Here is a 15,062-nt window from a genome sequence, read left to right as displayed (position 1 = left end):
AAAGGAAGCCAGCCTGTGGATGAAGCCAATGTAGGAGGGCAGAGCCAAAAGAGTCTCAGAGAAATAGAGCTCAGTCCTGATCAAGCCATTCCTGAAGCCTATAATCCTCTTTTCAGTTTTGTGAGCCAATGTTATCTTTATTAGTTCAGCTAGTTTAGGGAAGATTTTCACCTGAAGAGCCTTAACTGACTGAGAATTCCCAACTGAAGTGTCAACTTCAAGCTTCCTGTCGGGCCCTCACAAGCCCCCTGCCTCCCTTCCATCTCCTCCCTTCCACTCCCTAACCTCACCATCCTGTAGTCACAGTGATTGTAGGCCTTCAACAAGACTAGATGCTGCTCCCTCTGCCCTAAGTGCCCGCCTCACATCTTAAGACATATGATCCCTGCGATTCAAGTCTCAACTCAGATCCCAACTCCTCAGGGAGGCTTTTCCCGATGATCTAAGTTATGCACCTCCCTCCCCTTCCTGATCACAGTACCTTGTTTTCTAGAGTTCTTATCACTGTCTGGAGTTGTTCTTTCAGGTATGGGCTTGTTGATAGTCTGTCTCCTTGACTACAGGGACATTGCCCGGGTCATTCATCTGTCTTTCCCAAGTGTCCGGCAGGCAGTAAGTGTTCAATAAACACTTGTTGAAATAGCGAATGGGCTCTCGCGTCTATATGCTGTGCATGAGGATCCAGCCAGTGTGGAGGTGCTCGGGGTTGTGTTTGGATGGCAGCAGTCTGCTCCAGTGCCTTGTCCTGGGGCCCCAGTGTTCTTCTTTTCATGGTCATAACAGCTGTTTCTTCTATGCTGCTTGGTTCTGCTTTCTCAAGAATCTGTTTCTTCCTTGGGAAGAAAACAAGAGAGGGTCCTGGCTGTTCAGTTGTGAACTCAGAATCTTGAAGGTGGGGATGGAGAGGAGGAAGATTTGACTTCACAAGAAATGAGCAAGAGACAAAAGGCAGCCAGGTTTGCCTGGGTCTTGAGTTGTCCTACTCATGGTATATCTGATCAGCAGAAAGCTGTGATTCTCCTCTGCTAGGCCTCAGAGGAGGGGCAGGGGTGCTCTGGGCTTAGGGGAGGCCAAAGTACGAGGACTGATCAGAGCAGAAGGTTTTTCTATTTATTACAAATCTCATTACACAAATACAGCTGACCGGAAGGTCTAAAAACAGCCCAGACTCTTCCAACCCTGATCCACCTGTAGGCACAAGGATAAGGAGCCATGCCCACTTGCAGGGGAGCCCTTCTTAGAAGAACTGCCTGTCCCTTGGATGGTTCAGAGTCTTGGGTCCAGCAGCAGAGAGGAGCCCAACTTGGGCTGACACCCCCTCGAAGCAGCCCTTGGTGGCAGCTGGTGTGGGTGAGGCAGCAGCTTTAAGTTTCACAGTTCACGTGTTCCCACCATACAAGTCAAATCGTCGGGTGAAAATAAAAGGAAAAAAGCAGAAGGCTGGAAAAGGGGTCCTGGAAGAGGCTGCGGGTGGGGGAAGGGCACACAGTGGGCTTCGGATGTGCTGGCGATTTCTTGATTTGGATGGAGGTACAGAGTATTCATTTTAAAATGATTCTTTAAATGGTACATACATTTAAATGGCACCGACTTGCCGTATGCATATTTAAATATCTTAAAAAATTTTAAATTAAAGAAAAATAAAGTAAAGGACTAGAAGTGGAGGATGGAGCAGAAAAGAAATTTAAGAGCAAAGAGGGTGAAGGAAGAGGCCAGCAAAGGTGGAAGACGAAGTCTCAGACATGGTGATGTTGGCCTCAGTTTCTCTTCTTCTGTCTGGATCCTGGTTCTGCTTCGAGGTACCGGAGCCCCACCAGCATTCCCAGGATTGAGAAACCTTAATACAGAGACAAGATTAGTGGCTGACATAAGCACGACATTGTCTTATACTGCTTGTATAAGGCTCGTCCCTAGGGCTGGGACAGCTCCTGCAGGAGTTCTAGGGTCATTGGATGCTTACTTGCCACCATGAGGGGTGCCAGGACGCCAATGGTGGGAGCTGCAGTCCCATATACAAACAACTCGGAGAGGAAGTGCCCCAGGGCGAGGAGGAAGGTCCAGAGCGTGATGTGGTAGAGCCTACAGGGGAGCAGACAGAAATGGGACTGAAGGTACAGCTTGTGCAGTGCAGAGGAAAAGCACTGATCAGACGTGAAACACACAAATCAAAACCCAGGAAATGACTATGGCTAAAGAAAAAGGAGACTTGGTCCTGGGAAAGACCTGGCTGCTTGATCACATCAATTTATTCACATCTAGGGCAAAATTGAAGATTTCAACTGCTAAACTGAGAGGGGAATGGTCCAGGCAACCAGAGGGCCTCTGCAAGTCTTAGCAAGGTGGTGAAGCCAGCAATAGCAAAGCAGAGTCTGGAGTATGGCAATCCTAGGCAGTGTAGACAATTTTGGATCAATCATGCTTACGTATTCTACTTACTCAAATTGGCTTGACTCTAGTCCAAGCCCGCCTGGCAGATGTTTGGCCAGGGGCTGGTCAGTGCTCATATGATGGATGCCATAGAATGAAGGGCATGTATGGGGAAAGGGTAGCAAGGACCTTTCTGGGGCCTTTAGATGCTCTCGCAACGTGGGCTGGATATTTTGCATCTTAACCTAGCAAGATGGTCAGATGGAGGACACAGTGACAACCTCATGGGAAGAGAACTTGTTCCTCAGCTTTGACAAGAAAGTGGAGAAGAGAGAGGTTACAGGATGACGGACCACTTAGATTGCTGGTACCTTTTTTTTTAACTATGAAATTTAAAAAATTACAAGATACTTCAAATATACAAAAAAATATACATAATAGAATTTACCCCCATGCAACCAATACCTTGCTCCATCAAATCTGAATATTTTGACATTTTTGCTTCAGATGCCTTTTTTCTAAGAAATAAAATATTACGGATTTCAGTTAAAGCCTTCTGTGTATCCTTTTCCCACCCTGATCCCGTTCTTCTGCCTCCTTTTCCCCAGGAGGAATATCTTAAGTTTGATTTTTATCGTTCCTGTGCATGTTTTTATACACTTAGTAAATATGGATGTATGGGAGTTGTCTTTTTTTTTTTTTTTTTTAAGTGAAAGCAGGTTTATTTAGAGATATACACATTAAATAGGCAGAACTTCTGAGAATAGACTGTCTCAGAAAGTGAGAGCAGCTGGGAGTTGATTTTGAGTTTCCAGTTAGGGAGGGAATAGAATCAGAGTGCATATCAGAAGGCCTTGGACCAAAGTCCCAGGCTTTCAAAACACGTTGGAAACGGAAGTCAGCATTTGCAGCTGTCCTGTGTTGAGTGAAGGGGAAATGAAAGGGTAAAGAGGTAAAGGTAAGTCTCAGCTGTCTCTGCTCATCCCCAAAGCACAGCGAGCAAAAGACATACCCCTTATACTTGACAGCAATTCTTCATCATGGTAAAGGTCTTTAAAATGATTATTCAGCCCTTACTTCCCCTAGTCACCCTGAGAGGCAGACAAGATACACCAGTCTCATTTTATACATGAAGGGACCGAGATGCAGAGAAGGTCTATAATGAACTTGCTGCTACAAAGCTAGCTACCAATAGAACTGAAACCAGAGCCTATTTTCTTGTTTTCATTCTCGGGCCCCAGGCTGTTTCCACTAAACTGCACTGCTTCCAAAAATACGTGTCAATCTAGAACAAGTAAACCACAGTTTCAGGTTCAAAAATATGAAAAAATAAAGCTGGAGAGATCGCAGTGCTAATAGCCCTGCTTCAAATCCCACTTGAGTCAGTCTTCCTCAGTTTAAATTAATTGGGTCTCTTATATGTAGATCTACAGAATCAGCAATGAAAATCACTGCTTCCCAGGGCTAGTAAGAGGAGACTTAATCAAAGCCATGTGGATGGAAGCATCTGGCATAATAAGAGGGGCTCAATAAATATCATTATCTCCTCTCTTGCCCAGATGCTGAGAGTCTCGATAAGACAAAAATATTTTAGTATGAAGCTGGTGTTTTGGTGGCCTCACCTGGGGACCTGAGCAAACTTTCCACCTTGACTGTGGTGATGACTGCTGTTGGGAAGAAAGCTCGAGCCCCCTCCAGTGGCCGGCACGGGTTACAACATTATCTAGACCAGAGGCTGTGACTGCTTGCAACTGTTCCACATTAGTCCATGTGAGTCCCCTGAAGAGGCAGAATACAGAGGAGTCCTGGGTTCTCTGTCACCCTCACCTCCTGACTCTGCATAAGCATACAACCATTTAACTTGTGGGCTCATTTTTTCATGGATCGTGATTTCTGTTCATTCCTGCTTCTCAAGGAGGAATGTAAGAATAAGGTATGTCATGGCCTCTCTAAAAAGAGCACACTACCTCTTTAGTAGAAGAAAGGCTGACTCTTTAGTAAAGAAGTAGAGGGGTATGATGCAGGCTACTGGATCATGACATAACCAGTTTGCTATGTCAGTTTCAGAGAAGTTTCAAACTTTAAAGACCTTCAGGCCTATTATGTTTTTTAGGCCTGGAAGGAATGGAACCTATTCACCTTTTATTATCCACATCCGAGGCTAATGTATCAAAATTAACAGGTCTCCAAGAGAGGACCACAATGTGTATGCTTAGCACCTGATTTCCAACAGAAGGCAGCTAATGTTCTTCCCTTCCTTACGTACATCTTGTTGTGAATGTCGATGGCGCAGAGGCAGCGAATCACTGATGAGAGTAGCGTCCAGATTCCAAAGGTCCGAGCTTGGAGGCCATTCACTGTGCAGCAGAAAAAAGCAAGAGTGTTGAGAAGGGAGGGTCAGGGTTCCTTCCAAACCCTTCCTACTTCACTGAAGGGGGCAGGGAGCTAGGCCTGAACTCCGCTTGGCTGGGCAAAGAGGAGGCTCTGGTGCTGCACATGGGAACTAGAAGGAATGGAAAGAATTCCAGAATGAGAACTGGCTCAGCTCCTCTTCAAAAGCCTACAGCTGGGTGGGCGAGTTCCAAGAGTAGGAGCCCAACAGGCAGCCCACTTAGGCAGTAACTCCTGGTTGCAGTAGTTTACGGCTCTGCCCTGGAAGCCGCTCTGGTGTTGGCGAAGCCCAGTGAGTCTGGATCCGGACAGGTTTGGGGGAACGTGGTGGAGAGTGGTCTGTCAATACAAGATGCCTAGGAGTTCAGCAGACTTTCAAGGCTGATACAGGAGATAACTCAGAAATACTGGGCCCCATCTAGATGCCCACACTTGGTCTTTAAGAGACCCAAGTCCCTGGGTCTTCTGAATCTTATGTGAACGAAGCCCTAACCAGGCTGGTTTCCTGTGCATGTGGGAAGGGAACAAAGCACTGTCTCTTCGGTGTTTGCTGGGGCCACTCTGCTTTTGCTAGCTTCATTCTGGCGCTGCTGTATTAAATATCTTGTCCTGAGTATGGACCATAACAGTGCTTCTTGATCCTGGACATTTATTAGAATCAACTGAAGAAATTTTATAAAACTACCAAGACCTGGGTACTAGAACAGTTAAATCATACACTCTGGAGGTGGGCCCAGGGCCCACCTGGTATTTTCTAAAACCTCCCTGGCCTTGGTGATATTAGTGTACCGGCATTGATCTAAGGCATCCAGTAGTGGGGAGGGGGAATACCAAAACGGTGAAAGCAAAGATACTTTCTTTGCTGGTCTACTGAGCAAGAGAAATTTTAAGGGACAACGTTGACAACTGAAAGGTCTTTCAGGATTTTGCTTTAAGGATTTTTCGGCCTTTGGAAAACCAGACGGCAATACCAAATTCACAGCCCTGAAGACCTTTAGGTGGTAGTAAGGTGAGAAAAAATTCCATATACCAAACAGATATCTAACGGTTAGCCCTGGAGGGCAACATTCTTTATAAAGCATTTTGATAGCTCTTCTGATGAAAAGGCAGGAAATTTCTCTAGTGAGTGAGATATAAAAGTGGAATATCTCACCAACCCTAACTAGATTAGGCATCAGGTGAAATTCTACGGGATGCTCCAGGGTCCTGCTATGATCAGAAAAGTACCAGGACAGACCCCAGGTCATGAGGGAGGAGGCATTTTCTACCCCTGGGCTTCTCTGTGTCAACTTTAAATTCAAAGGGCTAGAACAGACAACCTTTAAACCCTGTGAATCTATACAGGGTTCCTGGACTATCTGAGGACTGCTCTGGAGGGTGAAAAGTGGAACTGTCCTGCCCACTTTTCCAGGTTCTTTACACCCATTGTATTTGAGCTTTGTTCAAAGTGAGCCTTAGCCTACTTAGTTTCATTTTATACTCAGATGTTACAGAAGAATGAGTTAGGTCAGAGCCTGCATCTGGGTTAGCTATAAATGTGACACAGAATTGTCAGCTACTGTGAAATGGTGCTGCAGCTCAAGGCTCCCCACACATCAGTGCAACAAAGCGCAAGCTGCAATGTGCAGACACTCTCGGCAGAGAGGCTCAGGACACTGGGAGAGGCCGCCATGTGCCCGCGGAAGTTCAATTTGGGAGACCAACTTGGAGGGCTTTGGGATATCTTCTCAGGTCTATGTCATGGTTTGAGAAGACCTTGGATTAGTAATTCTCCATCTGCAACGTAGGGTATAAACCATGTGCGCCACGATCTGATTTCTGAAAGGGGGCTGAGCTAATATGAAAAGCTTCTTTATGGTTTTCTAGTCGGGCACCACAGAATCACCAAGGAACTGTTTCCTCACTTGCCCTTGTAATGCTTTCTGTACAGACTAGCTGCCTAGGGCAGTGTAAAATGAATGAAAAGGTATTCAGAGAAGCTTGGGGGTAAAAAGGACCAAGTGCTATCCACCACGTCTCTTACTCTAGCGGCTGCCTAAGGCTACATTAGGCAGCATCAGATTCACCTGGGAAGTTTTTAAAAGATAGATTCCTGGGCCCCACCCAGGGGGTGAAAGGTTCAGTAAGTAGGTCTGGAGAGGGAAATGGCCACCTGTGCTTTGTTTGATTTTAGTTTTTCTAGGTTATTCTAATGTATAGCCGGGTCTGGGAACCACAATTTAGGCCACTCCCACAAAGGATGCAGGTCTTTGCTTTCTTACCCAGGTCTGGCTTGCCAGTGTAGAGCTTTTCATAGAGAAAGGTGTGGTCTCGGAAGCTCTGTAGCGTGTTCCCCATGGCGATGATGGACACCATAACCAGCCAGCTTCGTAACACATTCAGGAACCGGCTCATGGCTCCCCTCAAATCTGAGAGGGCTTTTTGCCTTGGAAACAAAGGCAAAGGGCACGAGACAACAGATGGTTAGTGTACTTCAACCATAAGCTCACTCTCCTCTGTAGTTAACCTGTGTCCCACCCATGAGGGCTGTACTAAGCTTACTTGATCAATCATTTCATAAACTCCTCTCCAAGTACCTGAGGCTCATCCACTCCCAGTTACCCTTCACAGGGTTGGCACACTGCCTTTGAATATCTACCTTAAATCGAAGTGTGCTGACCTCTACCCAGAGTGAAAAAGGCTAAATAATGCAGTGGGTGAAAATGACAAAACCAGTGGAAAAAATGGAGAGAAGGGAACAGGAGAAAGGGAGGTGTACAAATATCACTATAAAGAAATAAAATGGACTTCGGTGTAAGACGTACAGAAATTGGTCTCAATATTTAGTCATACTAATAGTGGTGAGTCAACAGTATACTTTGCAATAAGTAGCACAGTGCTTATTTTTGTCTAAGGAATTTCTCCAAAAATATTAGCCTAAATCAGAACTCTCTTCTCTTGGCTGGAATCAGTCCCCTGGGATCTTTACTTCTAGCCTGGCGTTTCATGTCATTCCTTTGTAATGCAAGTGGCTCAAAGGTGATTATAAATCTACTAACAGATACCTGCCTGGCTACTGGTGACAGATCCTTCCAAGCACAGAAAAGCCTTGTACATTTGAGTGGAATCTATGGTGTGAGGGCAATATTTACATCCTTAAGTTTTCTCTACTCTGGTTCTCAGGTACACCATCCTCCATGAACAAGGAGAACAATCTAAAAGTTAAAAATAAATAAATTGCGGTGACTTGAGAACTAGTAAGAAAATTATATGGAGAAGGAAACAGCAATGTTGGTGTTGGGTTAGCTATTACAATAGCTAACAGTTATTGAGCACCTGTATATGCCATGCACTATGCCAAGAACCTATCATATATTATCTCATTTAATCCTAAAACAAGGTGGGTAGACACTTAATATTTCCATTTTACAGATGAGGGTTGGCACAGAGAGGTTAAGTAACTTGCTTGAGGTTACACAGCTAATAGATGGCAGAGCTGAGATACGAAGCATGGTCTGTTGGTCTATATGTTGCAAGACTGTCTCACTGTTTGAGAATATTTTGATGAAGTTTCCATTTTTGAGGAAGACAAGCATACCAGAGCCACTTCTGTCTTCAAGTTGCATAGAAAATACCATCAGGTCATGTACTTTTTGTTTAAAAAACAAAACCTTAGATCAACCCTTGCTGAGCACTCAGCTTGGTTTAAGTAAAAACCACATAGATAAAAAAAATCTTATCATGCAATTGCTTCTTGCCATCTTCGTTATGTTTTCTTGGCCCATGGTTTATCTGTTGTCAGGTTAATTTCTTGGGCCTGAAGTGGCGATAAATTATCAGGCTTCCTTTGTCACTCCGGCAGTAGATGTTTCGTTATGTTCCTACACTACCCAGCTGAAACAGATATTAAAGTCAGCAGTGGCTCAAGACAGTGTGAAGCACCAAAAAACAAAGAGTCCTAGAGGAGGAAGGGTCAATGGGTGAATCGCTCAGTGAAAATGGGTCACAAAAGTGGACTCTGTCAAAGTCCAGAGAGAATGGGGTTCTACTGGAATCACAAGCAGTTACAGCATGGGCCAAGATGTGCACACTCCCCTCCCCCGCCATCCTCCTTGTTTTCTCACCCTCCTTCAGCAGGAGACTCAGGCTCTCTCAGGGTCAGAAAAGCCGCACGGATGGCCTCCCTCTTTGACAGAAGAGATGCCCGTTTCACAGAAGCTCTCAGAAACCCCAGCAGATAGCTGATGAAGGCAGAGCCTGAGCACTCTTCCGAACTGCTCTGCCAATCCCTCAGCACAATTTCCCTAAAGCTTTGGAGGGCCCCCTAGAGCATCCAACACCTATACTCAAATTTTGCCCTGGCCCAGGGAAGCAAAGGTGTGGTGTTAGTAGAGTTGGGAGTGAGAGGTTCCTTTCTTGGACCCACCATGTAGTAGCTGTGTGACCGTGGGCAAGTAATTTACACTTTACAGCCTAGGTTTCCTTACCTGCAAAATGGAGATTAAAAATACCTACCTCAAGGGTTATTGTAAGAATTACGCGAGAAAGTAAAGGTTCCTCGCACCGTGCTAGGCTCAGAGTGGCCGCTCATTCGTTCATCCATTCACTAGTTCCGAACCTATCAAGCCTTCTTCATCTTCCCAGCTCCTTCTTCTCTTGGTCTCTGGAACCTCTTTTCCCCCACAAGGTGGCCTCCCTGGTATCCTCCTTCTATCCCACCTCCATTTTTCCAGACTGTCCGGATCCTCTCAGTCAGATGCCACACAGACACCTACCTCTTCTCCCCCACACTCACCTTACCTAGCGATTGGACTCCCAAGAACAGCAGCAGCAACAGCAGGAGCAAGAAGCTTCCCCAGCACAGCTCCAGCCCTGAATCCACCTGAACCACTTGTCCCCGCCCCCACTCTCAGCCAGTCTCCAGGATTGGGTCGTTTCCATCAGTCCTCGCTCTGATTGGCTGTTCTGGTTCTGCTCGAGCAGGAGATGGGGCGTGAACCCCTTCACTGCCAATCAGCGGTTGCCGCTGCCCAAGCCTCACCCCCGATATGCCGCTCTTGCAGTGACCCATCGTGTTCAGCGTGGCGGAAGAACTCCAGGTTCGGAGCCAATCTTTTTGCGGCGGAGGTAAAAAGAGCGGAAAAAAGAAGTCAAGACTTCTGCGGAAAGCAAGGCCCTGCGCCTGCGCTGCGCGGCGGTGACGACAATTGTCCGCGCCCGAAGCCGAGCGCTGTCCGCGCCGGGTGGCGGGCGCCTGCGCAGTGGCTCCGAGCGGGCGGTTACTTGTTGGTTGTTGTAGTAACGGGGGAAGCAGTGGTCGGCTGCCGCCTTGAGCCCGGCTGGGGAAGGAAGAGGGAGGTAGGCGCAGAGCGCTGTCCCTGCCTGCCCGCCCCGAGCCATGGGAAGATGAAACAGGTAAACGCCTGCGCCGGCGCACTCCTCTACCGGAGGGAGGTGCGCTCCCAAGTCTGGGCGGGCGCCGTCCGCTGCACTTCCCTCTCAGAGTCCGGGAGCAGCTGCTGGCTTCCGGGCGCGCTGGGCTGAATCTCTGCGGCGGAGTCTCCCGCGTCCTTACTGTAGGGAGCATCTGAGGACCTACCTGGATTGGAGTGAGCCGGGGGTGGGACTGAGGGCCCGATCCTTTTAGGGCGAGGACGCTCCTTGGGCGAGTGCCCTTAATCTTCTTCCGATCGCCCTGTCTCTCCCTGCTCTGCTGGCAGCCTAGGACAGGTTGGCATCCCTTCCTCGCTTGGAGGTTTTGTTTGTTTTGTATTAATTTAAGGGACTTCCCAACATTTTGGGAAATACTGAGAGGTCCCGTTGGGGATACTCGGAAGAACGCCTTTTAGATTGTTAGATATTGCCCATTTCGCTGAATATGTGTAAGGATCGTTATCGGAATTGGCATTTTTTGCCCTATTTACGTTCTTATCACATATATTAATGCATAGAAAAATGAGGTTTGGAAAGATTGACATTAAATGGTTATCTTTGAGTAATGGGATTATGGTCATTAAAACATTTTCATTTTCTTTACCTGTAATTTCTATTCCATCCAAAAAGACACGCAATGAACATGTACCTTTTCTCTATTAAAAATATTTTAAGTTAGAAATCTGCTAATTTTAATGTCTATTTGATATTTGGATCATAGTTTGTGATTTTTAGTAAGGGCGAATAATTTTTGAGAGTGTGGAAGGACAGTTGTTTTTTCTTTTTCCAGCTATTTATGACCTTGATTCAGCAGAATATATTCATTTTTTGGTTTAGTGGTTGAATTTGTTTTAGCGGAAACATGAGGGTATTTTACCTGTGCTTGGCATAGAATCTAAAGAAATGTTTGCAAGGATCTTAATACTTGCGTTTTTATTTTTAACTCGCGTCAGGATTTTCTAGCAAGGAATCTATGTTTTAGGCAATCAGCCACCTACCTCAGACTTTCTTAAGTAAGTGTATCCTTTTGTTGCACGTTAGATTTAGTGTGTAAAAGAAAAACGAGAAACTGAAACTTCACAGCAGCTCTTCAAATACATAGAGGACAGACAGTATGTTTGAAAAAAAAAATCTTGATTTTTGTGGCATATGTGAAGCACTGTGAAAGAAGGTAAGCCTCTAGAGGTTTGACACTATTTAGATAAATATTCATTTTCATTACTTGGAAGATCATCAGCAGTAATGAACAAAAAGACAACTGCATTGTGTTTCAGGTCATTTGGCTTTCTTGCAGGAATCTGTGCCACCCAAATTGTTTGATCCAGTGAATCTGCAAGGAAAGGTCTCTGAGGCCCCCGTCTGCTGACTGCATGACAAACTCTAAAGGAAATGCCAGTCGAGATGGCCCGGGACCTGGAGGAAACAGCATCATCCTCAGAGGATGAGGAGGCGGTAAGCCAAGAGTAAGTAATAGCAAGCCTGCTTTTGACCCTTTGCGTTCAGGATGGAAAATAGTTCTCTTTTACTCAAATCATCTTTTACCCAATATCCTTCCTTTGGTGTTGTCTGACTCTGGTTTTAGTTTTCATACATGGTCTAATTCAAGATCTTATTATTGGGCGACCATCAGCTATCTGAAATGAGATAAGGCTCTGTTTCTGGGTTCATGAGTGAACATCGGCTCTAGACGTTGCAGGTAGTAGCTCTTAGTCAACTCTTGATCAGAGCTCCTAACATACGAGATTTTGAAATTTTTAGATATTGAAGAAAAGTAGGTCTCTCAATTCTGTGACATTGGGTATTTTCTCAAAAGCCTTTAGGATGATAGAATGATGATAATAAGAAGTTATTTGAGGGCTTCCCTGGTAGCTCAGTGGTTGAGAATCTGCCTGCCAGTGCAGGGGACACGGGTTCGAGCCCTGGTCTGGGAGGATCCCACATGCCACGGAGCAACTGGGCCCGTGAGCCACAACTACTGAGCCTGCACGTCTGGAGCCTGTGCTCCACAACAGGAGGGGCCGCGATAGTGAGAAGCTCGTGCACCACGATGAAGAGTGGCCCCCGCTTGCCGCAACTAGAGAAAGCCCTCGCACAGAAACAAAGACCCAACACAGCCAAAAATAAATATAAAAATAAATTAATTAATTTAAAAAAAAAAAAAAAAAGAAGAATCCGCCTGCCAAGGCAGGGGACACAGGATCGAGCCCTGGTCCGGGAAGATCCCACATGCTGTGGAGTGGCTAAGCCCATGCACCACAACTACTGAGCCTGCGCTCTAGAGCCCGCGAGCCACCGCTACTGAGCCCACGTGCTGCAACCACTGAAGCCCACGCGCCTAGAGCCCATGCTCCACAACAAGAGAAGCCACCGCAATAAGAAGCCCACGCACCGCAACAAAGAGTAGCCTCCGCTCGCTGCGAAAGCCTGCACGCAGCAACGAAGACCCAACACAGGCAAAAATAAATAAATTAATTAATTAAAAAAAAAAAAAAAAGAAGTTATTTGAGTAAGTGTGGAGCAGGACATTAGAATTCTATAGCCTGTGCTGAGTCTATTGAGACACATAGCTTTCCTGAGTTCTTTTAGATAAGAGTCAAGTTTCTTCATTGCTGGATTCTCATAATAATATAAATGAATGATAGTGATAAGTGTAGCTGCTATAGGTGATGGTAAGAGCTTTAACTGCTGTATCTCATTTAATCTAAAGATGTTATTATTCCCACTTTTGTAAGTTCAGCCCCACAAATATCAAAGAACTTCCTCAGGGATGCGTAGAGAGTGATAAATTGAGATTCAGACCTAGCTTTCCTGGATTTTGAAGCACTTAGATGTTTTGCCTCCTTTAACATTATTACTTGACACAGAGAATAAAGAGAGAATCTGGCTTAAAGGTAACATTAGTTTTAAAGATTCTCTGTAAGTCCACTAGGATTCATGTGCTATATAACCTGAAAAGTGGGGATGATATCTCCCAGGCTGTTTTTTTTCTTTTCTTTTCTTTTTTTTAATTAATTAATTTAATTTATTTATTTTTGGCTCTGTTGGGTCTTCATTGCTGCACGTGGGCTTTCTCTAGTTGCGGCGAGCGGGGGGCTACCCTTCGTTGCAGTGTGCGGCTTCTTACTGTAGTGGCTTCTCTTGTTGTGGAGCATGGGCTCTAGGCGCACAGGCTTCAGTATTTGCAGCACACAGGCTCAGTAGTTGTGGCTCGCGGGCTCTAGAGCACAACCTCAGTAGTTGTGGCGCACAGGCTTAGTTGCTCCGCGGCATGTGGGATCTTCCTGGACCAGGGATTGAGCCCATGTCCCCCGCATTGGCAGGCGGATTCTTAACCACTGCGCCACCCAGGGAAGCCCCTCCCACGCTGTTTTTTGGGATATAGTTAGGATCAAATAGGATAATGTGTATGAAATTACTTTTAAATGATAAAGTGCCATACAAATGTTAAGGCATTATTTTTATTGGATTTTATATTGAATTTAAAGTGTATTTCTTATTATAAAGTAGAAGATTACATTATTTAATGTAATTTGAAAAAAAAATTATTGAAGCATTAGTAAAGCTTTGGGGAAAGGCTTCTCATCACTATTAGGTCATAGAAAATAATAGAGATTTGATATTATATTTGGGTCATTCTCATTCAGGATAATTAAATGGATAATTCTCTCTGGTCACTTTGCCTTCTTGTGACTTTTTGTTTTCTGTGTGCTGCCTCTTACCCACTTCACAAAAATTTTAACTTCTGCTTCAAACATCAATCTTTCTGATTCAAGATCTTTTACTTCATGACTGTCTCTTTTATTAGTGGGCTTATAGGTTGGGCCCAACAAGTATTAGGTTGAACTGTATGAAATTGCTATTTTGGTAGGTCAAAAACAGTCAAATATTGAGAATTTTAGGTGGTTCAACCTAATATTTTAGTAAGCACCCAATAAATGCTTGCTGACTGAGTGACTAACTTAATGAGTAAATAAATGGAGGCTTCATGCTTTAGATCACCTTAGGTCTTTTAAGTGCTTAAAATACATTTCATTACAAAGAATACCAATTGCATTGAAGTGCAGTTATCAGAATTTTTTAAAAAACCAAACTTGTGGTATAGTAATATGTACATCTTTATTAATACATTAAATAACAAGATCATTCATTTAAAACATGAGAAAGTTAGATTTTATTTTCTAAAGACAGCAACATGAAGACTGTTTTTGCTTAGTTTGCATGAGACCATCATACTTGGGTGGTCTTTGATTAACACTTAAAAGTGGGGAATACCAAGAAACATCATAGATGTCTGGATCACCACTGTGAAATGTCACCATTTGGTAGCTGAATGATTGCTTGAGAGTGGAGAGTTGCCAAATTGTTGTCCATCCTCATCACACCAGATGAGAAGACTGTAATCACAGGTGATCTAGTGGCAATTTTAATAACTACCATAACTTATAAGCAGTGATAAATGTCAGTGATATTTTGAGATGTCTGCAACAACTGTAATTTGGTATAAAAAAATCTGTAATTTCAGATAGAGTAAAAAACACAGGTAATACTATTACTACTGTGTTTGGTGCCTGTATTCGTAATTGAGAAACATTAAATTTCTAGTAGAAGTTAGTGAAAATACAGGTGTCATTCCACCTTCCCCCCGCCCTCCCCATCCAAATTCACAGACCTTATGCTCCTCTTCCTTTTAAACTCCTATTGTTGAGTTTTGATTGTTAATGTTCCATTAGCTCATGTCTATCAGATACTTGTTTTATACATTAGGAATCTTAAGTCAATCTTGTTCACACCTGGAACAACATGCTTACATTTTTAAAGTTTTGGAAGTTAGAAGGTCTTAAATCATCTAAGGATGTTGACTTGATCCAAAGATATATATCCATGGACATCTG

The 15,062-nt window shown here is 44.5% G+C and overlaps 2 protein-coding genes and 1 long non-coding RNA gene across 27 annotated transcripts in view; 1 reads left to right on the top strand and 2 right to left on the bottom strand.

The window, feature by feature from the left end:
* LOC309626636 overlaps positions 1-15,062 on the bottom strand; it is a 1,318,538-nt gene that overhangs the window by 169,605 nt on the left and 1,133,871 nt on the right. The gene's annotated exons all lie outside the window — the stretch shown is intronic.
* ERG28 (ergosterol biosynthesis 28 homolog) lies at positions 1,089-9,659 on the bottom strand. Of its 5 annotated transcripts, none has more exons than XM_082387580.1 (6): positions 9,533-9,659; positions 7,020-7,183; positions 4,634-4,724; positions 3,990-4,146; positions 1,961-2,079; positions 1,089-1,837 (listed from the first exon to the last, which is right to left on the bottom strand). In XM_082387580.1, exons 2-6 carry the CDS (start codon positions 7,150-7,152, stop codon positions 1,654-1,656), a joined length of 684 nt encoding a protein of 227 aa, XP_082243706.1. In that variant the 5' UTR covers positions 7,153-7,183; positions 9,533-9,659; the 3' UTR covers positions 1,089-1,653. The 5 variants fall into 5 exon arrangements, with proteins under 5 accessions (XP_082243706.1, XP_082243708.1, XP_082243707.1 ...); XM_082387582.1 differs by lacking the exon at positions 3,990-4,146 and adding an exon at positions 2,833-2,885; XM_082387581.1 differs by having other exon boundaries at positions 9,538-9,642.
* Positions 9,793-15,062, top strand: part of TTLL5 (tubulin tyrosine ligase like 5) — a 312,036-nt gene continuing 306,766 nt past the window's right edge. For 5 of the 21 annotated variants that reach the window (XM_082387516.1, XM_082387537.1, XM_082387524.1 and 2 more), the window contains exons 1-2: positions 10,010-10,152; positions 11,465-11,633. In XM_082387516.1, the coding sequence (XP_082243642.1) occupies positions 11,560-11,633 (74 nt within the window). In that variant the 5' untranslated portion in view covers positions 10,010-10,152; positions 11,465-11,559. Of the gene's footprint in view, positions 10,153-10,174; positions 10,468-11,211; positions 11,342-11,461; positions 11,634-15,062 lie in introns of those variants that run through there. The other 16 variants (XM_082387512.1, XM_082387520.1, XM_082387519.1 and 13 more) reach the window with 13 other exon arrangements.

This window comes from Balaenoptera borealis, assembly GCF_965194805.1.
Source record: "Balaenoptera borealis genome assembly, chromosome: 3".
Lineage (NCBI taxonomy): Eukaryota > Metazoa > Chordata > Mammalia > Artiodactyla > Balaenopteridae > Balaenoptera > Balaenoptera borealis.
The sequence above is the reverse complement of the archived record's forward strand: the minus strand, read 5'-3'. Positions and strand labels throughout refer to the sequence as shown.